Source organism: Epinephelus fuscoguttatus, linkage group LG22 (assembly GCF_011397635.1).
Source record: "Epinephelus fuscoguttatus linkage group LG22, E.fuscoguttatus.final_Chr_v1".
In the NCBI taxonomy this organism is placed as follows: domain Eukaryota; kingdom Metazoa; phylum Chordata; class Actinopteri; order Perciformes; family Serranidae; genus Epinephelus; species Epinephelus fuscoguttatus.
In genome coordinates, this window is record NC_064773.1 from 246,463 (window position 1) to 270,909 (window position 24,447).

The following is a 24,447-nucleotide window of genomic DNA, read 5'->3' on the forward strand; positions in this document are numbered from 1 at the left end:
AAACTGCTGTGAAACTGTCTGAGGTCACCGTGTCCTAATTTGTCCTGTCCAGCAGCTGAGGACAGCAGGATGGGACACGGCGAGACAGACATCTGCATCTGTGTGTGTTTGTATGTGATGTAGTTTGGTCTGAGCGGTTTTATGTTTCTGCTTCTGCTTTAATTCAAGTACTTCTCTCCACCAGCAGGGGGAGACACATACAAATACACTGTTCAGGTTTGACCAGAGATATAGGCCCAATTCCAGTCCGGCCCCTAAAGACTCGAGCCCTGAACCCTCACTGAGTTAACTGACGTCAGCTGTAAGTGACTGAGTGTGAGAGTCTGAAAGGGCTCCGGATGCTACAAATAGGAATGGGACAGCACTTATCCCCCTCTCTACAAAATGTTGTTGACACTGGCGGCTCTGGGCGTGATCATTTACCGGTTATTGTCAGCATATAACCCTATCTATATATACATATATATATAGATAGATAGATAGATAGATAGATAGATATTCTTTGTGTGGAATATATGCTGACAATAACCGGTAAATGATCACGCCCACTTAGGAGACAGGAAGAGTAACCGTTTTCTTACCATTGGATAAGCCTACGGTGGGGTATCTCCTTTATCCAGTATCTCTGTTTAAACCCTGAGACTCATTTGAAACACAGACTCACCTACAGAGGCCTTCTGGAGTTTATTAATTTAACGGACATGACGTAAAGTTGAATTTTATAGTAGTGGGTGTACACACACACACACACGGTGTCAAAATAAAAGCATGTATTCAGCAGCGCCAGTCTTATTGTGAAAGGGCCGGTGCCGGAAGTGAGTACAGTATGTTCCGGTAGATACCCGGGTGTGTGTGAGCAGTTCGGCTCAGTCTCTCCGTTGTTAGCGGGCAGTGATCATCACCACCACCATCATCATCATCATCATCATGTCTCCTGACCCGTGCTCCTTCTCCTCCGTCACCAGGTGCGTCACCAAACACCTGAACCTGTCCCTGCACCTGGACTTCGACAGGCACGTAATCCGGGCCAAGGTGGCGCTCACCGTGGAGGCTCTGGAGGACCGATTCTCTGCTCTGGTAACGTTAACGGAGCCCGGTGCTCCGCTCCGATAGAGCTGCATGTTAGCCGCTCTGCTAACGAGCCGAGTGCTGTGATGTCACACCGTGTTTACGGTCCCTGAAGGGGTCATTTCATAAAAGTGACAGAAATGTAAATGGAGTTTGGTCTGAAGGATCAATGAGTTAGTGTCACTGTAACACCTGACGGGTTATTATTATAATATGTCTTTATGATCCAGGTCATCGCTTCATCTCCTGCGGTCTCACAAAGTCTATCAATACTTTTTATTAAGGGAAACTTTAAATCGTTTAAATCGTCTGATGCACCTGAGAGACAAACTGAACTCACTGTAACAGTTCAGACTTTATTTAATAACTAATAATTAATCAACATGTCTACGTGTAAACATTTGGATATTCATCAACATGATTGTTTCAGCTTGTCCGTGTGTTTATACGAGTAATGAAACTTCAAATCTGTATTTCTGACTGGACTTTGGTTCATTGACCAACCTGAGAAATCAGATGTGTTTTATTGAGGCTGTTTGGACTTTGACATGAAGGCTGTCAGATAAACACATGTGTATTCACCTGAACCAGGTGTGACAGACCAGATGTGACAGATCAGGTGTGACAGACCAGGTGTGACAGTCCAGGTGTTCCTCAGGTGTGACAGACCAGTTATGTCAGATCAGGTATGACAGACCAGGTGTGACAGTCCAGGTGTTCCTCAGGTGTGACAGACCAGTTATGTCAGATCAGGTGTGACAGACCAGGTGTGACAGTCCAGGTGTTCCTCAGGTGTGACAGACCAGTTATGTCAGATCAGGTGTGACAGACCAGTTATGTCAGATCAGGTGTGACAGACCAGGTGTGACAGTCCAGGTGTTCCTCAGGTGTGACAGACCAGTTATGTCAGATCAGGTGTGACAGACCAGGTGTGACAGTCCAGGTGTTCCTCAGGTGTGACAGACCAGTTATGTCAGATCAGGTGTGACAGACCAGTTATGTCAGATCAGGTGTGACAGACCAGGTGTGACAGTCCAGGTGTTCCTCAGGTGTGACAGACCAGTTATGTCAGATCAGGTGTGACAGATCAGTTATGTCAGATCAGGTGTGACAGACCAGGTGTGACAGTCCAGGTGTTCCTCAGGTGTGACAGACCAGTTATGTCAGATCAGGTGTGACAGACCAGTTATGTCAGATCAGGTGTGACAGACCAGGTGTGACAGTCCAGGTGTTCCTCAGGTGTGACAGACCAGTTATGTCAGATCAGGTGTGACAGATCAGGTGTGACAGACCAGGTGTATCACTCCAGGTGTATCACACCAGGTGTGACAGTGCAGGTGTGTTGCACCCGGTGTGACAGACCAGGTGTGACAGTCCAGGTGTTCCTCAGGTGTGACAGACCAGTTATGTCAGATCAGGTGTGACAGACCAGTTATGTCAGATCAGGTGTGACAGACCAGGTGTGACAGTCCAGGTGTTCCTCAGGTGTGACAGACCAGTTATGTCAGATCAGGTGTGACAGATCAGTTATGTCAGATCAGGTGTGACAGACCAGGTGTGACAGTCCAGGTGTTCCTCAGGTGTGACAGACCAGTTATGTCAGATCAGGTGTGACAGACCAGTTATGTCAGATCAGGTGTGACAGACCAGGTGTGACAGTCCAGGTGTTCCTCAGGTGTGACAGACCAGTTATGTCAGATCAGGTGTGACAGATCAGGTGTGACAGACCAGGTGTATCACTCCAGGTGTATCACACCAGGTGTGACAGTGCAGGTGTGTTGCACCCGGTGTGACAGACCAGGTGTGACAGTCCAGGTGTTCCTCAGGTGTGACAGACCAGTTATGTCAGATCAGGTGTGACAGACCAGGTGTATCACACCAGGTGTGACAGTGCAGGTGTGACAGACCAGTTGTGACAGACTAGGGATGTAGACTGAGTCCAAGTATGTGACAGGTGTGTCTAGGTGTGTGACAGGTGAATCCAGATGTGCAGACTGAGTCCAGATGTGACAGGTGAGTCCAGGTGTGTAGGCTGAGTCCAAGTGTGTGACATGTGAGTCCATGTTTGTGACAGGTGAGCGCTGATTCAGCAGGTGTGACATTAACCTCATTAATAAAGGTGTGTTTTTATTGGATGCAGACTTTGGACACCAGAGACCTTCAGATCGTCTCAGTGAGCGCCAACGGACAGGCGGCCTCATTTACTCTGGGCCCTAAACACAGCTTCAAGGGGACGCCGCTGGACATCACGCTGCCCTTTGACCTGTCCAGGTGACCTGTACTTCCTGTCCTTACGCACTTACGTTTTTTCCAAATAAAACACCATTAATGTGTTTGTGTTGTGGACCAATTAGGGGGCAGCATGTGATCGTGGAGGTGACCTATGAGACGTCGCCGTCTGCGACGGCTCTGCAGTGGCTCACACCTGCACAGACTGCTGGGAAAAAACATCCGTACCTGTTCAGCCAGTGTCAGGTGAGTGTGAGACGAGGCGTTCAGGTACAGTCTGACGCTTCTACAGACTGAGATGTGGCGTTCAGGTACAAACTCTGAGGTATGATGTTCAAGTGCAGTGTTGTGTCAGTAAATGTTTGGTAACAGTTTTACCAGAAGTTAAATTTCTTCAGTCAGAGGTGTCGACAGACGCAGGAACATTTTCTTCCTCTTTTATCTGAACAGTTTTTTTTCCCAACCGTTGTTTCCTTCCTGTTTTCATCCGATGAGTTTTTAATGTTAAACGTTTTACGTTAGGATGTGATAACCTATATAATAATAATAATAACAACAATAATAATAATAAATTATATGAGAGTAGTTACATATTTTTCCCTACGTGTTGTCTACCAGGCTCATCACTGCAGGAGTATGGTTCCCTGTCAGGACACACCATCTGTCAAACACACCTACTACGCTCAGGTAACACTCACACACACACTCACACACACACACACACACACACACACACAGAGCTGTGTTCTGTCTCTCAGGTGTGTGCTGTGTCTCAGTGTGCCCTGTGTTGGGTCTCTCAGGTTTCTGTCCCCAAAGACCTGGTGGCTGTGATGAGCGCAGTGAGAGACGGACAGGAAGTTGATCCTCAGGACAACAACCGCATCGTCTACAGGTTCAGACAGCCGGTCAGTGTCTTCTTCTTCTACACTTTATTTACATCACTTGTCAGTCTGTTCTGTTCTGTTCACACAGATTCTGACTTATCCTGACTTCAGTGTTTCACTTTTTTTGTCTGTGATATAAATTCAGACTAAACCAAAGCACCTGTGATGAAAACTACAACTGTGATGATGTCACTATAACATCAATCAATCAATCAATCAATTTTATTTATAAAGCCCAATATCACAAATCACAATTTGCCTCACAGGGCTTTACAGCATACGACATCCCTCTGTCCTTATGACCCTCACAGCTGATCAGGAAAAACTCCCCAGAAAACCCTTTAACGGGGAAAAAACGGTACTGTTGATGTCAGAGTTTAAAACTATTGAATCACCATTAGACCTTTGACGTTTGTCCTCAGGTGCCCATGCCTTCTTACCTGATTGCCATTGTGGTCGGAGCTCTGGAGAGCAGGTACTCTATCTCACCTGTTGATGCATGACATCACATCACATGAAGCAGGTAAACAGTGTTTCTGTGCTCTGATTGGCTGACAGGGAGATCGGACCGAGGTCCAGAGTTTGGTCTGAGAAAGAGTTTGTGGACAAAGCAGCATTTGAGTTCTCAGAGGTGAGTCACAACAAACTCTCAGAAAAGTATCTCATCAAGACGTTATGGTAAAGACTGTCGTAAAAAGTCATAGTAGATTATGAAAAACATTAAAACCATAGAGGTCATAAAAAGTTACAGCAATGTCTCGGTAAGTAATAAAAGTTAGAAAAATGACCTTATAGTCTGTCACATAAAAAGTTACGTTAAAATGTCATAATATGGTATGTCGACCAAAATCTAGAAAAACGTCATAGTATAGCATGTCGTCCAAAATCATGAAAAAAAGTCATAGTATAGCATGTCGTCCAAAATCATGAAAAAAAGTCATAGTATAGCATGTCGTCCAAAATCATGAAAAAATGTCATAGTATAGCATGTCGTCCAAAATCATGAAAAAAAGTCATAGTATAGCATGTCGTCCAAAATCATGAAAAAAAGTCACAGTATAGCATGTCGTCCAAAATCATGAAAAAAAGTCATAGTATAGCATGTCGTCATAAATCATGAAAAAAAGTCATAGTATAGCATGTCGTCTAAAATCATGAAAAAACATCATAGTATAGCATGTCGTCAAAAATCATCAAAACAACGTCATACTATAGCATGTCGTCAAAAATCTAGGAAACAAACCGTCATAGGTCATCAAAAATCTAGTAAAAAAATAAGTCATAGTATAGCATGTCATCCAAAATGATGAAAAAAAAGTCATAGTATAGCATGTCGTCAATATTAGCAAAAAAAATTATAGTATAACATGTCGTCAAAAATCTAGAAAAAACATCATAGTATAGCATGTCGTCACAAATCTAGAAAAAACATCATGGTATAGCATGTCATCAAAAATCATGAATAGAAGTCATAGTATAGCGTGTCGTCCACAGTCATGTAAAAACGTTATAGTATGGCATGTCGTCAAAAATCTAGAAAAAAAAGTCATAGTATAGCATGTCCTCAAAAATCTAGAAAAAACGTTATAGTATAGCATGTCGTCAAAAATCATGAAAAAAAGTCATAGTACAGTACATCGTCCAAAATCATGAAAAAAATTCATAGTAGCATGTCGTCAAAAATCATGTAAAAACGTTATAGCATGTCGTCAAGAATCTCGAAAAAACGTCATAGTTTAGCATGTCATAAAAAATCTAGAACAAAAACGTCATAGCATAATATATCGTCCAAAATCATGTAAAAATGTTATAGTATAGCATGTCGTGCAAAATCATGAAAAAATGTCATAGTATAGCATGTCGTCAAATCTAGAAAAAACTTCTTAGTATAGCATGTCGTGCAAAATCATGTAAAAATGTCATAGTATAGCATGTCGTCAAATCATGAAAAAACTTCTTAGTATAGCATGTCGTGCAAAATCATGAAAAAATGTCATAGTATAGCATGTCGTCAAATCTAGAAAAAACGTCATAGTATAGCATGTCGTGCAAAATCATTAAAAAACGTCATAGTATAGCATGTCGTCCAAAATCATGTAAAAATGTCATAGTATAGCATGTCGTCAAATCATGAAAAAACTTCTTAGTATAGCATGTCGTGCAAAATCATGTAAAAACGTCATAGTATAGCATGTCGTGCAAAATCATGAAAAAACGTCATAGTATAGCATGTCGTCAAATCTAGAAAAAACGTCATAGTATAGTATGTCGTGCAAAATCATGTAAAAATGTCATAGTATAGCATGTTGTGCAAAATCATGAAAAAATGTCATAGTATAGCATGTCGTCAAATCTAGAAAAAACGTCATAGTATAGTATGTCGTGCAAAATCATGTAAAAATGTCATAGTATAGCATGTCGTGCAAAATCATGTAAAAATGTCATAGTATAGCATGTCGTCAAATCATGAAAAAACTTCTTAGTATAGCATGTCGTGCAAAATCATGAAAAAACGTCATAGTATAGCATGTCGTGCAAAATCATGAAAAAACGTCATAGTATAGCATGTCGTCAAATCTAGAAAAAACGTCATAGTATAGTATGTCGTGCAAAATCATGAAAAAACGTCATAGTATAGCATGTCGTGCAAAATCATGAAAAAACGTCATAGTATAGCATGTCGTCAAATCTAGAAAAAACGTCATAGTATAGTATGTCGTGCAAAATCATGTAAAAATGTCATAGTATAGCATGTTGTGCAAAATCATGTAAAAATGTCATAGTATAGCATGTCGTCAAATCTAGAAAAAACGTCATAGTATAGTATGTCGTCAAATCTAGAAAAAACGTCATAGTATAGCATGTCATCAAATCTAGAAAAAACGTCATAGTATAGTATGTCGTGCAAAATCATGAAAAAACGTCATAGTATAGCATGTTGTGCAAAATCATGTAAAAATGTCATAGTATAGCATGTCGTCAAATCTAGAAAAAACGTCATAGTATAGTATGTCGTGCAAAATCATGTAAAAATGTCATAGTATAGCATGTTGTGCAAAATCATGTAAAAATGTCATAGTATAGCATGTCGTCAAATCTAGAAAAAACGTCATAGTATAGTATGTCGTCAAATCTAGAAAAAACGTCATAGTATAGCATGTTGTGCAAAATCATGTAAAAATGTCATAGTATAGCATGTCGTGCAAAATCATGAAAAAATGTCATAGTATAGCATGTCGTCAAATCTAGAAAAAACGTCATAGTATAGTATGTCGTGCAAAATCATGTAAAAATGTCATAGTATAGCATGTTGTGCAAAATCATGTAAAAATGTCATAGTATAGTATGTCGTCCAAAATCATGAAAAAAAGTCATAGTATAGCATGTCGTCTAAAATCATGAAAAAACGTCATAGCATAACACTTAGTCAAAAACCACGAAAAAATGTGATAGTATAGCATGTCATCCAAAATCATGAAAAAACATCATAGTAGGATAGACCATGTCGTGCAAAATCATGAAAAAACGTCTTAGTATAGCATGTCGTCCATAATCATGAAAAAACGTCTTAGTATAGCATGTCGTCCAAAATCATGAAAAAACGTCTTAGTATAGCATGTCGTCCAAAATCATGATGAAAAGTCATAGTATAGCATGTCACCCAAAACCATGAAAAAAAGACATAATATAGCATGTCGTCATAAATCATGAAAGAACGTCATAGTATGGCATGTCATCCAAAATCATGTAAAAACAACATAGTATAGCATGTGGGAAAGAATGTCAGATGAAATTATATGTGTTATGACTGTGGCTCAGGGGAAGTAACACAGGAGTCAAGGAAACAAGTATATTGTGCAAAACAAATTTTATTGCATACACAACAAATTAAAATTAAACAATACAACATCAACTGGTACATGATAACAACACTGCTCATACTTGATGCAGTAGTTGAAAGAGAGACTGTGGGTGGAGCTCGAAAAAGTTTTTAATAGGCACCCTACAGGTGATGATGGGGGAGTTTTTCTATAAAACCTTCAGGAGATGACGTACAGAAAGGTCTGTGGGTATAACACACACTGTCATGACAGAAAAGCCATAGTATGTTGTTAAAAGCTACAAAAACATACATGTATTCATTCATTCATACACAGTCAGGTCATCATTAATTGACTCATGTTGCTGTGTCTGTCAGACAGAGACCATGTTGAAGACGGCTGAAGACCTGGCAGGGCCATACGTCTGGGGTCAGTACGACATCCTGGTTCTTCCTCCGTCATTCCCCTATGGAGGCATGGAGAATCCCTGTCTGACCTTCGCCACCCCGACCCTGCTGGTATAAACACATGACAACACATTTATATACACTCAAAAACATATCTACAGTCATACAGAGAACACCCACCCTTCTGGTATGACCATACAGACATAATTAATGATGATCATTAGACGTCTTCACGTGTCACCTGACCTGAGTCACTGCATCATGTGACTGATGATCAGCTGATTACTGTGTATCTATTTCTTTACAGGCAGGAGACAAGTCTCTGTCCAACGTGAGTAAAAATACTTCTGTCTCTTCACCTGTTCACCTTCATGTATTCACCTTCATGTGTTCACCTGTGGTTCTTCCTGTCAGGTGATTGCTCATGAGATCTCCCACAGCTGGACTGGTAACCTGGTGACCAACAAGACCTGGGAGCACTTCTGGTAAACAAACAAATAAACACCATTTATTTATTTGACAACATGCTATACCATGTCGTTGTTTCATGGTTTTGGACGACATACTATACTATCACTTTTTTTCATGGTTTTGGACGACATACTATACTATCACTTTTTTCCATGATTTTGGACGACATACTATACTATCACTTTTTTTCATGATTTTGGACGACATACTATACTATCACTTTTTTTCATGATTTTGGACGACATACTATACTATGACGGTTTTTTTTCATAGATTTTGGACGACAACCTATACTATGTCGTTTTTTTCATCATTTTGGACGACATACTATACTATCACTTTTTTTTCATGATTTTGGACGACATACTATACTATCACTTTTTTTTCATGATTTTGGACGACATGCTATACTATCACTTTTTTTTCATGATTTTGGACGACATGCTATACTATCACTTTTTTTTCATCATTTTGGACGACATACTATACTATCACTTTTTTTTCATGATTTTGGACGACATGCTATACTATCACTTTTTTTTCATCATTTTGGACGACATACTATACTATGCCGGTTTTTTTTTCATAGATTTTTGAACGACATACTATACTATGTCGTTTTTTCATCATTTTGGACGACATACTATACTATGCCGGTTTTTTTTCATAGATTTTTGAAGACATGTATACTATGACGTTTTTTTTCATCATTTTGGACGACATACTATACTATCACTTTTTTTCATCATTTTGGACGACATACTATACTATCAGTTTTTTTCATGATTTTGGACAACATGCTATACTATGTCGTTTTTTCATGATTTCGGACACCATGCTATACTATGACATTTTTTTTCAGGATTTTTGATGTCATGTGATACTATGACTTTTTTTTATAGATTTTGGACGACATGCTATACTATGACGTTTTTACATGATTTTGGACGACATACTATACTATGACGTTTTTTTTATAGATTTTTGAAGACATGCTATGTTATGACTTTTTTTCGTGTTTTTTGTGGGGATGTCCCAATCCAGCTTTTTCACTTACCGATATTACAGCCTTCAGTTTTGGCCAATACCGATACCGATCTGATCCAAGCGCGTATTACACATATTCACTTATTTTGTTGTCAGTCATGTTAAGAAGAACAAGAACAACTACTTAATCGGGTTAGTTTTTGATCCACAACAGTTGGTATGAGAAACTGACCCGTTTATTGTTAACAGGGTTAAATAAACAAACTTTAAACTTGAACATTAACATTAAATAAAAAATATAGCTTGTTTGCTTTGGCTGCTTTGGCCCCTTAATAAATAGAAAATAAATCAACACAAGAAATCTTTCAAGGCGCTGTATGTAAGAATGTGGCCAAAACGGTTACTGCACTCAAATTCAAAATACTGCCGCGAGTCGTGTCCGCCCCCCCTCCCCTACAGATTCGAGGTTGCTGGACAGTGGCACGCTGGAGACTGATTTGTTTGCCCACGGGCGGCTGCCGTGGCAGGGCCGCGTCGCCGTGTCCTTGATCTTCGGTTTTCCAGCGGACCGTTCCAGCAAGTCCGGCTTCTCTGCTGCTAATGCTGCTGCTGGGATACAGCTCATGAGGAGCCGGCTGCTAATGCTGTGTACCGGGACACTGCCAATGCTGCTTGCCGTGCTGCTGTAGCTCAGTTGTAAATGTAACTGATGCTGAGACTCTACTGACTGCGTGACTGGTAGACGGCGGTGGGTCGCGCAACAGGCCAAAACACAAATTCAAAACATAAACATGGTTTCCGAACCGTAAATAATTTTTTTAAATGCCAATATTCTGGTTGTACTATTATTGTCCGTGAGATCAGTATGTTACATTAAGGTTATTCCTTAGTCTCTGTGACATATTATGAGGATTTTACGACTTTGTTTTAGATTTCTTAAATGTAGCTCCTTTAAAATGTCTAATATTGAAATTAAAATAGCAGCAAGACTCCACACACTTGTGCTTTGGCCCCCTAATTAATAAAAAATAGATTAACACCACAAGACATTGTTGACATTTAACAAACAATGCAGCCTTTCCTTTTCAGTTATTTTAGTAGTGTCAGTGCCAGCCTGGTGCTCTGTTTACCAACAGAGGGGACAAAAACACACACACAATATTGTACAACTGTTTAAACAAGCAATAGTCCATCCATGGCTCCAGTTTCACCAATTGTGCCCAAAACAATGCCATCAGTGCTCTTTACTTAAACAGTAAGAGTGTAAACCAAATAAAAATATCACTCTCAAAAAACCAGAGCAGAAAACAAATAGTCAGTTAACTAATTGACCGCTACTCCTCCTACCCTCCCTGTGTGTGTCTGCCGTCTGCATGCTGGCCTGGTGGATTGATAGTAAGAGCTGGAGCGGATCACTGGAATGGACTGCTTGAATCGCAGAGCACTGGGCTGGTCGGAAAACCTGGATCGGTGTCCGTGAAAAACTGGATCGGATATATGATATTTTTACGTGATATTTTACGACATGCTATACTCTGACGTTTTTTCATGATTTTGAACGACATGCTATACCATGATGTTTTTTAATTATTGTGGACGACGTGCTATACTATGATGTATTTTTATATATTGACTAGGGATGCACCGAATATTCAGTAACCGAATATATTTGGCCGAATATTGCAAAAAAACAAACATTCGGTATTCGGTGGAATAAGTTAAATGCAAGGCCGAGTAATAGCTGCGTGTTTTGATAACGCAGTCAAACAGCGTGCTATGACAGGTGGAATAAAATGTCGGCAGTGTGGCGATCCACCCGTCACGACACTCGCATTTGCGACTAAGAATAGTTTTGAGCGAGCAAAATAGGCTTAAATCATTCAGCACGCTGTGCGAGCAGCCTACAGATTTCAACCAGCAGCAGAAACGAAAGGCGAATCCCACTGATTGTGGGTTGAACGGGGGTCACAGACACAGACAGTATTCCTGTCAAATACGGCGGCCATCGGCTTACCGGCGACGGAGAAGTCAGCTCCAATAATATCCTCTTCTTGGCGTCATGACTGCCCAGAAGTACCTGAACAGCCGAGCCAGCCGAACACAGGTATGTGACGTGTCAGAGGAGAAACGAGCCGTTCACGGCTCCCAAACCTCACCGCACTTTAGGGACTGTTCTTTACTTATGAAGGGACTGTTCTTTACTTGTCAGGGGAGGAGGGTGGCTGGTTGATTTTTATTTTATTTATTTATTTATTTTATTTTGATCCCCCCTATGTTAATCACTTATTGATGCTGTTTTTGAAGTATGAATAAGTCAATAAGTAATTTATTCCATTGAAATATCATTGATGTATTATAGAAAAGTGATTTATCTTTTTATAAATGACAAAAGGCACATCTGCCTCATTTTCGCTGTGGTATCCTGATACTACTCAGAACCATGATATTTTCATTGGTATCGTACCGTGGGTCCCAATTTTGGTACCGTGACAACACTAATCTGGAGGGTTCATCTGCAAAAACTAATGAAAAACTAAACAACGGTATTTGGTACTCGGTATTCGGCCAAGTGCTTAATATTATTCAGCTTCGGCCACAAATTTTCATTTCGGTGCATCCCTAATATTGACAACATGCTATACTATGATGTTTTTTAATGATTTTTGACAACATACTAAACTATGATGTTTTTCATGATTTTGGACAACATGCTATACTATGACGTTTTTTCTAGATCTTTGAACGACATGCTATACTATGACATTTTTAATGATTTTGGACAACATGGTATACTATGACATTTTTTGACGACATGCTATACTATGATGTTTTTTTAATCGATTTTTGATGACATGCTATACCATGCCATTTTTTCTAGATTTTGGACGACATGCTATGCCGTTGTTTTCTCATGATTTTTGACAATATGACATACTCAGGGGTCGCGTTAACCGGATATTCTCGGTCATTGACCGGTTTTTTGCAACAATGACCGGAAAATCTGAAGGCCGTTGGTCATTTTGACCGGTTGCACTTACCACCCCTGCCCACTTGGCGGCAGACTACACAGTAGGTACTGCAGAGAAAAAGTCATTAATCTGCTTCATGTAGCGTTGTTGACATAACGCCCTGGACACACCGGACGCGGAACCGAAGCACGGCATCCAGCAGCGGAGGCAGTCAGTACCCATGTTAACCTATCTGACTGTCCACACCTGGCCGCTGAGCAGAGCGGAGCACCCGCGGAGGCAGCGCTTCAGTTCGGCGTCTGGTCTATTTTTCACGGGAGCCGCGAGCGCTTCTGTCAAGCTGGATAGAGGATCGTCCCAAACAGGAAGTCGGACACAGAAAAGACAAGAGAATCCGGCCAATTTTCAAAATAAAATAACAGCACGCACTGAGTGAGGAACATGAGGAGACAATACCGTGTTTATAATTTAAAATAACACAACAGTGCATAACCAAACACATTTTTCAATACCCTAATCACTTCATTCCAATTTTAATTTTGTGTCACCGAGCCTACAGGCATAACTACATAACGCCCTGGACACACCGGACGCGTTAGTGACGCGTTAGTGCCATCCAGTGTGTCCAGAATGGTACGGGTGTGTGGATGTCTGTTCATCTTTTCGTTCATGTCCTTATTAATACACACTTTATAACTTGCTTGTTGGATTTATTAAAAATGAACGAATGAAAATTAAATGTCTTTGAATATCTTTATTATCATTTAAAAACAAAAACTCTGAAGTTTTTCATGATTTTGGACGACATGCTATACTATACTGGTTTGTCACGTAATTCTTTTGCCCGTCATTCCTGCACTCAGTTTCTGTTTTAATTTCCCTTCTCTGATTCAAAGAAGGGAAATTAAAACACAAACTGAGTGCAAGAATGACGGGGGAAAAAAATGTATGTTATCATTATCATTCTCTTCAAGATGGAAGCTTGTCTCTGAGGAATTTAAAGTTGATCAGTGATAGTTAGCATGCTGACTGTAGCTGTTTGTCCTTTCTAGGCTGAACGAAGGTCACACGGTGTACCTGGAGAGGATGATCGGCAGGTGTATGGACAGTGAACAGTTCAGACAGTTTAAAGCCATGGGGGGCTGGAAGGACCTGCAGGACTCGGTGAGGACCTGGACCTGAACCCTGTGCGGACTGATTCTGGTGATGAAAGCAGTATGTATGTTTCTTACCTGTCCATGTTGTCACTCAGGTGAACACTTTTGGAGCCAACAACCCTCTGACCAACCTAGTTCCCAGCCTGCAGGACGTCGACCCCGACGACGCCTTCTCCTCTGTGCCCTACGAGAAAGGCTTCGCTCTGCTGTACCACCTGGAGGAGCTGATGGGAGGGCCAGGTAACACATGCACACATCTGAACACACCACAGAGAATCCAGTCCTGAACGTCTGTCCTCACCTGTCGGTCTGTTTCAGAGGTGTTCATGGGATTTGTGAAGTCGTACATCCAGCTGTTTGCCTACAGCAGCGTCACCACGGAGGAGTGGAAGAACTACCTGTACACCTACTTCAAAGACAAGGTGAGACACACCTGGAGGCTCCGCAGGTGAACCACAACATCTCACGTCCGGATTCAGAGTCCGAAGGTCTGAGCTGTGTCTTTGTCTCTCAGGTGGACATCCTGAACAAGGTGGACTGGAACGCGTGGATGTTCACTCCTGGGATGCCTCCAGTCAAACCTCAGTGAGTGGATCCTCTCAGACCTGCATCAGGTCCTCCAGTCTCAGACCTGCATCAGGTCCTCCAGTCTCAGACCTGCATCAGGTCCTCTGGTCTGTCTGTAAACCTGGACTGATGTTGTCTGATTCATGTTTCAGGTACGACACCACGCTGGCTGACGCCTGCATCGCTCTGAGCCAGAAGTGGATCAAGGTAAGACCTGAACCTCACATGGACCTGTGGTAATTGTTCTCTTATCTTCAGAGTCAAATCTCCGTCCTCTGTCCCCCTTCAGGCCAAAGACCAGGATCTGAGCAGCTTTAAGGAGTCGGATTTGAAGACGCTGTCGTCCCACCAGCTCATCGAGTTCCTGTCCCTCCTGCTTCAGGAGGTAAACCTCTTTAACTCGCCACGGTCCACTTCAGTTGCTGAAGGTCCACTTCACTTCATCTTCTACTTCTTTTTCACTCCCCTCAGGATCCTCTTCCTCTGACTCACGTGAAGAAGATGCAGGAGGTTTACAATCTCAACACCTGCATGAACTCTGAGATCCGCTTCAGGTAAAACATCAGGTCTGTCATATGAAACCCCGCCTCCATTCTGGAAGCTTCCTGATGATTGGCTGTTCTCCCTCCAGGTGGCTAAGGTTGTGTGTTCGAGCCAAATGGGAGGAAGCTGTTCCCATGGCAATGAAGATGGCGACAGAGCAGGGCAGGATGAAGTTCACGAGACCGCTCTTCAGGTATTTATACTACGTATACTCTACGTAACGAAATGATTCTCTACGTAACGTATTGATTCTCTACGTAATGTAATGATATTCCACATGACGAAATGATTCTCTACGTAACATAATGATCCTCTACGTAACGTATTGATTCTCTACGTAACGTAATGATACTCTATGTAACACGTTTGTACTCTGTATCTGTATTTTCTCATCAGGGAGGTCTTTAACTTTGAGAAGTATCGTGATGAAGCCATTCAAGTGTTTCTGGCCAACAGAGCAGCGATGCACCCGGTCACCTCCGGACTGGTCGCCAAAGACCTGAAGGTGGACGCCACCAACACCACCAGTCTGTGACACCAGAAACCAGTGTATAAAAAGAAACCAGTATTAAAGCAGCTGACAGGAAGTTTGATTTGTGTAGATTTTGACGTTCCTGTGGCTCCACCCCCTGGATGCAACTTATTTCTGATTCCCAAGTGATGATGTCATCATCAGAACTTTGTGTCAGGATGTTTCAGAACCAGCTTTAAACTCGACAGTATAAATCACCTGTTCATCAGGACTTTGTTTGGTTGTTTTTCCTCTTGACACTTTTCTTTCTGTAAATGAAGAAGAAATAAAATGTGTCTGAATTAAACAGTTTCCTTCTCTGTCATTACAGCACATGTTCGTGTTCAGGTGTTCACAACTTCAACTAGTTAGTTGTAGTTAAAGTTAGCTGTTAGTTGTTAGCAGCTAGTTAAAGTTAACCATTAGCTGCTAGCAACTAGTTAAAGTTAGCTGTTAGCAGCTAGTTAAAATTGTTTGTTGTTAGCAGCTAGTTAAAGTTAAGGTAAGTTAAACTAAAAATAGTTTCTGGTGATAAATTTGACTGAATTCAGCTGTTTGAAGATGAAAGGTTTTGTGATGTTTTCACAGTGAAATATAATTTTTTATTTCCTGGTAAAGACAGTTTTAAATTTATATTGTTAAATAAATGTGTCTGATTGAATCTGAGCTCAGTCAGAGGTCGTTCAGGTCAGACATTTTTTACAGTGTAGAGTTTGTTGTTTCATCGGAACAAATTGGGGAATAAATAACAAAAACTAAATAAACAACAACAGAAAAACAGTATCAACTGTCGAAGAGTATCGACTGTCGGCTCAGAATGTCACAGTCAGTGCATCAACGATATCCTTTCAAAATAAAAGATGTTTATATAAAAATATGACATCATGAGAAATAAAACATGCTCACCTCTGACCTTTGACCTCCAAGGTGTGCAGATGAGCTGTTGACACAAACACATCATTAATACATCAGAGGGAACAGAAAGCTGTCACGTTTCAGGGACTGGCTGCACAAAACACCTTAAGTTAAGATTTTCTGAGTTAAAGTTTCCTTAAAATAAAATTGTTTGCAAAAAACAACCTTAAAGTCTTTGCCTTAAGGTTTTCTTAAAATAATCACTTAAGTATGTAAGGGTTTCTCCTTGTCTCTGTCTTATATTTAAGGAATCCCTCAACTGTTGCACGAAAGACCTCAGCAACCAAAGTAAGGTTAAAAAAAACCATTAAGGTCCCTCTGACTGAGTTTATGGTGATAAATAAAAACCCTTAACACACCCTGAGAGGAGAAGTGTTTCTGTGATACACTTCTGATTTTAATCTTTAGATTTGACTGAATTACTTTTAGTTGCAGTTTCCTCTACGGGCTGTAACAATCCATCAATCTGGATCAATATACTGATTCAATGATCAGTGATCGATTGTCATCGATGCAAAGTGAAAACATCGATTTATATCATCATCTTTAGGATACACTTTTATTTTGAAATTCTGCGTTAGTGTGAAACAGCAGCAGCCGAGAGGAAGACGACGAGAGAACGTTATTTACTCTGGATAAATCAGCAGCGTGGAGATATTCTGGATTTCAACAGACAGAACACACGGTGCGTTTAAACAATGTGCTGTTAACAAAATAAAGCACGACGTAATGTTAACATTACCGTTACTTTGTAATATTGTTAAATATCCTGTCATCCAAAGAATCACTGCGACATCGTATCGTGATGAAACTTGTGATTTACACTCTTAGTTTCCTCCAGCAACCAAATAAATCCAGCTCATGAACTCACTTTAACGCTGTAACATCTCAGTGCTGTAAAGGCCTTAATGGTTACCCTTAACTAAGGAAACCTTTTAAGGGAATCTGTCCAACATCCTTAAATCAGTCCCTCAGCTAAGGCGAAATTAAGAGAAATTAAGAGTCATACTTAAGGAGAAAACTTGCGGTGTTTTGTGGTTCTTGAATCACAACTCTGAACAGCTGGGGCCTGTATCACAAAGCAGGATTAATGTCTTAGCAAGGTAACTTCAGGGTTAACCCTGGGTTTCGGTCTCACGAAGCTGTGAGATGTACAGGTACAGGTACTGTAGCGTGTACGTTCACGGCTCTTGATAAAGCAACCCTGGGTTGAGTTACCGAGTTGATATCCAGCGTCGTGATACCGATTATCCTGATTGCCATTGTTAGGGTTAGTCAACCCAGGATAGGTCTGGGTAACCCAGGAAAGGTTGATCTCGCTTTGTGATACAGGCCCCTGGTGACCTTCAAAAGACAACAACAACAACAACAACAATAATCTGAAAGGTGTAAACTTGTCTGATTTTTGTTCCATCGGAATTTTACATGATGTCAGTGAAGCTGTTTGAGATTTATATCCAATAACAGAAGATGGATTCAGTGAAAAATCGTGCTGACTGTGTTCATGCCACCATCACCTGTTTCACCATCATGTGTTCACACCGAGCGTCAGGAAGTATTACATCACACAGATGTTACAGTTCCTGTTAGAAAACAAAAGAAGAAGAAGAAGGAGACGAAGGTGTAAAAGGAGAAGTGTTAGAAGTCCAGAAATCACAGTCCGATTCATGTGTTCATGTGTTCATCAGTGACTGAAGTTAAATTAATATTTTCAGAAGAACAAAATAAGCTGACAAAGGTTCAGTCTGAGTCACTGAACGCAGCACGGACAGTATTTAACACCTGTACCTGTTGACACACACCTGTGACTGAGTCAGTCTGTGGCGGCTCAATGTCTCTGCAGGAAACAGGAACCAGGAAATAAAGAAATCAACAGAAAACTGTTAGTACTTTTTATAAAAGAGGAACTTTAACCTATCTCTGAGCTGACGTGTTGGCGTCAGCTTCACTAAGCTGAGACTGATCTTATTTACGAGACAGATCAGAGGTCGTGACCTGCAGACCCCATGGCCACATTCAATTCGATTCTTTTTTATTTATAAAGCCCAATATCACAAATCACAATTTGCCTCACAGGGCTTTACAGCATACGACATCCCTCTGTCCTTATGACCCTCACAGCTGATCAGGAAAAACTCCCCAAAAAACCCTTTAACGGGGAAAAAATGGTAGAAACCTCAGGAAGAGCAACTGAGGAGGGATCCCTCTTCCAGGACGGACAGACGTGCAATAGATGTCGTACAGAACAGATCAGCATAATAAATTAACAGTAATCCACATGACACAATGAGACAGAGAGAGAGAGAGAGAGAGAGAGATGCAGGTAATGACAGTAGCTTACAACAACATTATTGAAAGTAATAATATTATAGTTATAGTTCTGGCTACTGTGGTACAATATGTTGAAAGTATGTATTAATATCTGGCAGTATACATGTGTGACAATAGTCATATGTGTATAATAACAGTAGAAGTATGACTAATGACTAATGATGGCAGCAGCAGCAGCAGGAGGCATCTGGCAGGACCACGGCAGCAGCACAACCACACACGTCACGCTGTCCAGGCACCGCTGTGATATGAGTTAATCTGAGAGACAGTGGAGCACAAAGGCTCCGGAGAAGAAGCCGAGTTAGTGACATGCAGAATGGCCGAGTTAGCAAGATGCAGTAATAGAATACGAGAGAGAGAGAGAGAGAGAGAGAGAGAGAGAAGGAGAGAAGGTGCCCGGTGTATTATAGGGGGGTCCTCCGGCAGACTAGGCCTAAGTCAGCCTAACTAGGGGCTGGTACAGGGCAAGCCTGAGCCAGCCCTAACTATAAGCTTTATCAAAGAGGACGTATCTTCAGAGATCTAGACTAATACCTGGACAGAAATACGAGAAGCTGTGATAGTACTTTAAACAATCTTAGAGTGTTTCCTTCTGTTACTTTTGATTTTAATGTTGTTTAATTTAATTTAATTCAGCTGAAGGTTCATAAAATATTTTTATCCTCGTATCTTCACAGACAGGATCACCAGATGTTCCAGATGTGTTTTTATTCACCGCAGAGTTCATCATGAAGAACTTTATGGAGTATGACACTTTGTAACTGTACTGCAACGTTTCAGCCACCAGGTGGCGTCTCTGAGTGAGTCACTGTTGTAAAGAGGAAAAATAATAAATTAAATATAAACAGTTTATTTTATTTGATGAGTCCTGATCATTCTCATACTGACGTCTCTGCTCGGCTGTACTTTTATTATTTATATTCAGTACTTACCTTTTATACTTTTTCTGTTTGTTTGTTTACATGTTTACAAAGGAGGGTTTGGGAAAAACAGTATTTCAGTGTTCCAGTCTTGTCTATGTCCTGAACATACAGCTGAACTACAGTAAAGTTGACTTTTTGACTTTTCTGTGTCTGATTTTCATAAAAGAGGCTCGTTGGGGTGTCACTGAAAAATATAAACACATATCAACACTTTAACTTGTTGTAAATATTTAAATAAAGATTATTTTCATGATTGCAGACAAACATGAGCAGCTCATATCAAAGTGTGAACAACATGTGGGCTCTGCAGGTTTGTTCCAGGACATAGACCGATCCATCACAGACACAGTTCAGCTGTTTGTATGAAACCAAACACCAACAGGAATCAGCTATGAATCATTTATTATATAAGAAGATATAAAGTCAGAAGGCTGCTTGTAGTTCAGTCGTTACATCATCAGTCACATGAATTTACACAGATTGATTAATAGTTGATTAATCAATCAGTTGATCAGGTGGCAGGAGGTGATGACGTAAGGCAAACAGGTGACGTCTGATGGCACAGTAATCAATAATCAATAATCTGACTGACTCTGATTCAGCTGCTGAACCCTGACGCTCCGTTCAACACATTTAATACTCAGGGAGGGAACGAGAATGTGTCGTCATCAACAGTGAGGCGGCCATCTTGGAGGGATGAAGGTAAGAGCGGCATCTGCTGGATGTTTGATGTCAGTGACAAAAAGACCCGATGAAAACTCAGTGAATCAGATTAAAACACCAGAAGAAGTCAGACACAAAGTGTTTCATTTTGTTAGATACGAGTAGATTACGTATAATTAGCCAACATTTAGTTAGCATCCAGTTAGCATAACATGAGCTAGCTTGTCTTTGTGTGGATGGTTGTGTCCCACCTGTCCCACATGAGCCTCCTGAGATTCAAAGTGGTTGTGCTGCTAACAGATGCTAACGCTTAAGACCAGGTAAACATCAAGGGCAGTTACTGTACGGTCACCATTACGGTCACCATTTTACATCTGCTGATTTTTAGGGATCGATGTCACTGACTAAATTCAGTTTTGTATTGTTTGACTCCTCTGTGTTTGTCGAAAGTTTCTCTTTCACACGTTTACATTTCTGATGACGTACGATCGACAGGCAGCTGCCACAGTTACTGATGTTTATCCCTCCCAGATGGCAGCATCATCCCAGAATGCTTTGTGATTCCTATTGCCCATATTAACATTAAATATCAACATCAGCTAGTTAAATGTGATAATTAACCTGGTGAAACTCACCTGTTAAACTATAGTTGAGCCCGTATATTTAAATATACCTAGGCTAAAGATGTTCAAGCTTAAATTTTCACAGCTCAACATGTTTGATGTCACCATGTATCACCTGTGTCGAGTCATCAGGGATTTATTATTTTAAATCATCACAAACAAAGACATGAACTCCAGCTTTAATTCACTGCAACAGATTTTCAGTGGGTTGAACATTTAAACACCGAGGTGACGTCTTTAAAACCGTATGAAAGATTCCAGAAAATAATGAGACTGCTCGTGGAAGCTAATTGGGAGTTGATTTTCAATTATTCCTTCATTTCTGTAATTGCTTTTCCTGTTGGGGGTCACGGGGGGTGGAGGCTATTCCAGCTGATGTTGGGCAAGAGGCAGGGTTCACCCTGGACAGGTCACCAGACTATCACAGGGCTGACACATAGAGACAGACAACCATTCACACTCACATTCACACCTACGGACAATTTAGAGTCACCAGTTAACGTGCATGTCTTTGGACTGTGGGAGGAAGCTGGAGCACCTGGAGGAAACCCACGCTGACACAGGGAGAACATGTGGGAGCACCTGGAGGAAACCCACACTGACACAGGGAGAACATGTCGGAGCACCTGGAGGAAACCCACGCTGACACAGGGAGAACATGTCGGAGCACCTGGAGGAAACCCACGCTGACACGGGGAGAACATGTCAGAGCACCTGGAGGAAACCCACGCTGACACAGGGAGAACATGTCGGAGCACCTGGAGGAAACCCACGCTGACACAGGGAGAACATGTCAGAGCACCTGGAGGAAACCCACACTGACACAGGGAGAACATGTGGGAGCACCTGGAGGAAACCCACACTGACACAGGGAGAACATGTCAGAGCACCTGGAGGAAACCCACGCTGACACAGGGAGAACATGTGGGAGCACCTGGAGGAAACCCACGCTGACACGGGGAGAACATGTCAGAGCACCTGGAGGAAACCCACACTGACACGGGGAGAACATGTCGGAGCACCTGGAGGAAACCCACACTGACACAGGGAGAACATGTCAGAGCACCTGGAGGAAACCCACGCTGACACAGGGAGAACATGTCAGAGCACCTGGAGGAAACCCACGCTGACACAGGGAGAACATGTCAGAGCACCTGGAGGAAACCCACACTGACACAGGAAGAACATGCAAACTCCAAGCAAAAAGAACTGTGGCCCTTCACAAGTCTGGTTCATCTTTAGGAGCAGTTTCCAAGAGTCTGAACCACACAGAGGCTGAATCGTTGTGGAAGATAGAGAAAAATTTCCCCGAGGACTGAACGAACCTCGACCCAAAAGGTTCAACTGAACCCTGAGACACCACCAAAGGAGCTGTGAAGGAGCTGAAAAGCAAAGTGACAATATACTAACAGAGTGTATTCAAACTTTTCACCCACTGAAAATCTGTCTCAGTAAATAAAAGCTGAAATACATTTTTATCTTGTCTCTGATTTTGAAATAATCTCTGATGAAAATAAAGTAGATACAAACTTCACCAGAGAAAAACAACATGGTGACATGAAGAATATAAAGATGTGAAATATGAAGTTTGAATTTCTTCAGCCAAGGTAAATTTAAATTTATGGCCTCAACTGTAACTAATTAATTTACTCATTTAACTAGTTACACAACACACAAATTAACTAGTTAAAAAAGTAATGACTGATGTAAGTAGTTAAAGTACTTAACTTTTTGTGTTTAGTCAACACTTCAACACTTGGCTGTGGTGGAGACGAGACTGTGATGCAGCGCTAACTGGCTGTTAGTGAGCTAGCTAGCTTGGTGGGTTAGCATTAGCATATTTCCAGTTAGCTAGCATGTTACAGGTTAGCTTAGCAGCTGACGTCACATTCACAACTTTATGTGCATTGGATTAACAGAGGAGTCATTCACTTATTCACTCCATCACAACAACTGCTCGTTAACAGAATCCTTCATGAACTGATCATTAATGAGATGATCACATGAACTAGTCAAACTGTCTGCTGTTGGCTCATGAATGAAGTCACTTCCTGTGTGTTGTTCTAGTTCAGTTCTGCTGAGTCAACAAAACATGTCCTGAGAAAGTTCTGTACCCGCTGTGAGACACTCTGACTGATTCATGAGAACATGGTAACCATGACACGTTCCGGTAAGAAGAAGAAGAAGAAGAAGAAGAAGACGAGGAAAAAGGTTTGGGCTGAAGACTTCAGGCTGAAGATGAGTCCACCTGAGTCTGCAGGTTGTCTCCTCTGTCTTGGTCCATGTCTCAGACTGTCTTCAGGTCTCAGATCCGTTCACTGAATTTATTTCCATCTGGTTTGGTCAGTTCTTTAGAGTCCAATTCAGATCGGGACCAAAGTTCTTCTACACCCGTTGGCGTAGTTTTCCTGGTTACAGTGATGTCATCAGATTTGTGGTTCTGATGACATCACTGCAGACCACTTCAGGTCCAGCTAAGTCCCAGTCCTCGGGTCATCATGACCTCCTCCAGGTCCTGGTCCTCCTGTCGCTCTTGCAGTCTCTGCTCCTCCAGCAGAGACACCAGAGAGTCTCTCTGCTCCACCACCTCCAACATCTCCTCCAGGATCAGGCGCTCCTCCAGCAGCTGCCACTCCTCCTTCAGGTGGTCTGGACACAGCACACACAGGGTTAATAATTTAATAGACCTAATGTTACTTCTATATATTAAATGTTCAAACCACAGAGTCAGACAGAGATCACAGGTGGTCTTCATCCACACCTGGACACCTAAAACCTCACAGTCGAAGGTGGAGGTTACAGGAGGAGGTCAACAAGCTACCACATCAAAGGAAGGCAGCAGATGCGCAAATTACCCACTCCTTACTCAGAGAGGTGGTGATGATTCAGGACTCTTTTGAGGCCCTGTGACTGGACTGAGTACACTGTAAGTAACAAGCATCGATTGGGGGGCAGGTCTGGTGCCAGCAGCCGCCGTAATTCCAGCACCCTCAGCATTTCTTGAAGTTGCTGCAGTTAAAAAGCTCATAGTTGGATCTTGGGATTGAGCTGACAGTCCGCCGTGAGGCGAGCTACCATCTGTCCCAGCCCCTGCCTCTCTGCACCCCCTCAATGCTCTTAGCTGGCTGTCCCATAGGGTCTATTCAGAGGAGAGTGTTCAAAGCAGGCCGATCACCTGAATACCACAGCTAGGAATAATTGAACAGGACTCCGATTTTCTCACTGAATTGGGGCCGTGATTTAGAGGGACAGGCGGAGACGTTAGAACTGTGGTGCCAGAGGTGACATTCTTGGACCACTACAAGACGGACGAAAGCGAAAGCATTTGCCAAGAATGTTTTCATTAATCAATAACGAAAGTTGATGGTTCGAAGACGA

The 24,447-nt window shown here is 41.6% G+C and overlaps 2 protein-coding genes across 3 annotated transcripts in view; one reads left to right on the top strand and one right to left on the bottom strand.

Moving 5' to 3' along the window:
- The window catches only part of LOC125883078 (protein-methionine sulfoxide oxidase mical3b-like), an 87,928-nt gene that overhangs the window by 24,026 nt on the left and 39,455 nt on the right, over nt 1-24,447 (bottom strand). The window contains exon 34 of the mRNA XM_049567204.1: nt 21,740-23,718. Within this exon, the coding sequence (XP_049423161.1) occupies nt 23,534-23,718 (185 nt within the window). The 3' untranslated portion in view covers nt 21,740-23,533. The remainder of the gene's footprint in view (nt 1-21,739; nt 23,719-24,447) is intronic.
- lta4h (leukotriene A4 hydrolase) lies at nt 814-15,921 on the top strand. Of its 2 annotated transcripts, XM_049567211.1 has the most exons (19): nt 814-1,077; nt 3,209-3,339; nt 3,423-3,543; nt 3,916-3,984; nt 4,098-4,202; nt 4,604-4,656; nt 4,740-4,812; nt 8,380-8,520; nt 8,717-8,740; nt 8,824-8,894; nt 13,889-14,000; nt 14,089-14,233; nt 14,312-14,415; nt 14,508-14,578; nt 14,713-14,767; nt 14,850-14,945; nt 15,032-15,114; nt 15,192-15,296; nt 15,500-15,921. In XM_049567211.1, exons 1-19 carry the CDS (start codon nt 928-930, stop codon nt 15,636-15,638), a joined length of 1,848 nt encoding a protein of 615 aa, XP_049423168.1. In that variant the 5' UTR covers nt 814-927; the 3' UTR covers nt 15,639-15,921. The 2 variants fall into 2 exon arrangements, with proteins under 2 accessions (XP_049423168.1, XP_049423166.1); XM_049567209.1 differs by lacking the exon at nt 814-1,077 and having other exon boundaries at nt 2,696-3,339.

What these genes read in the sequence shown, in the direction of transcription:
- lta4h (XM_049567211.1), top strand. Translation starts at nt 928, where the DNA reads ATGTCTCCTGACCCGTGCTCCTTCTCCTCCGTCACCAGGTGCGTCACC. An exon ending in CTGCCCTTTGACCTGTCCAG is followed by an intron (nt 3,340 to 3,422) that starts GTGACCTGTACT and finishes TGGACCAATTAG; the next exon opens with GGGGCAGCATGTGATCGTGG. An exon ending in ACACCTACTTCAAAGACAAG is followed by an intron (nt 14,416 to 14,507) that starts GTGAGACACACC and finishes TTTGTCTCTCAG; the next exon opens with GTGGACATCCTGAACAAGGT.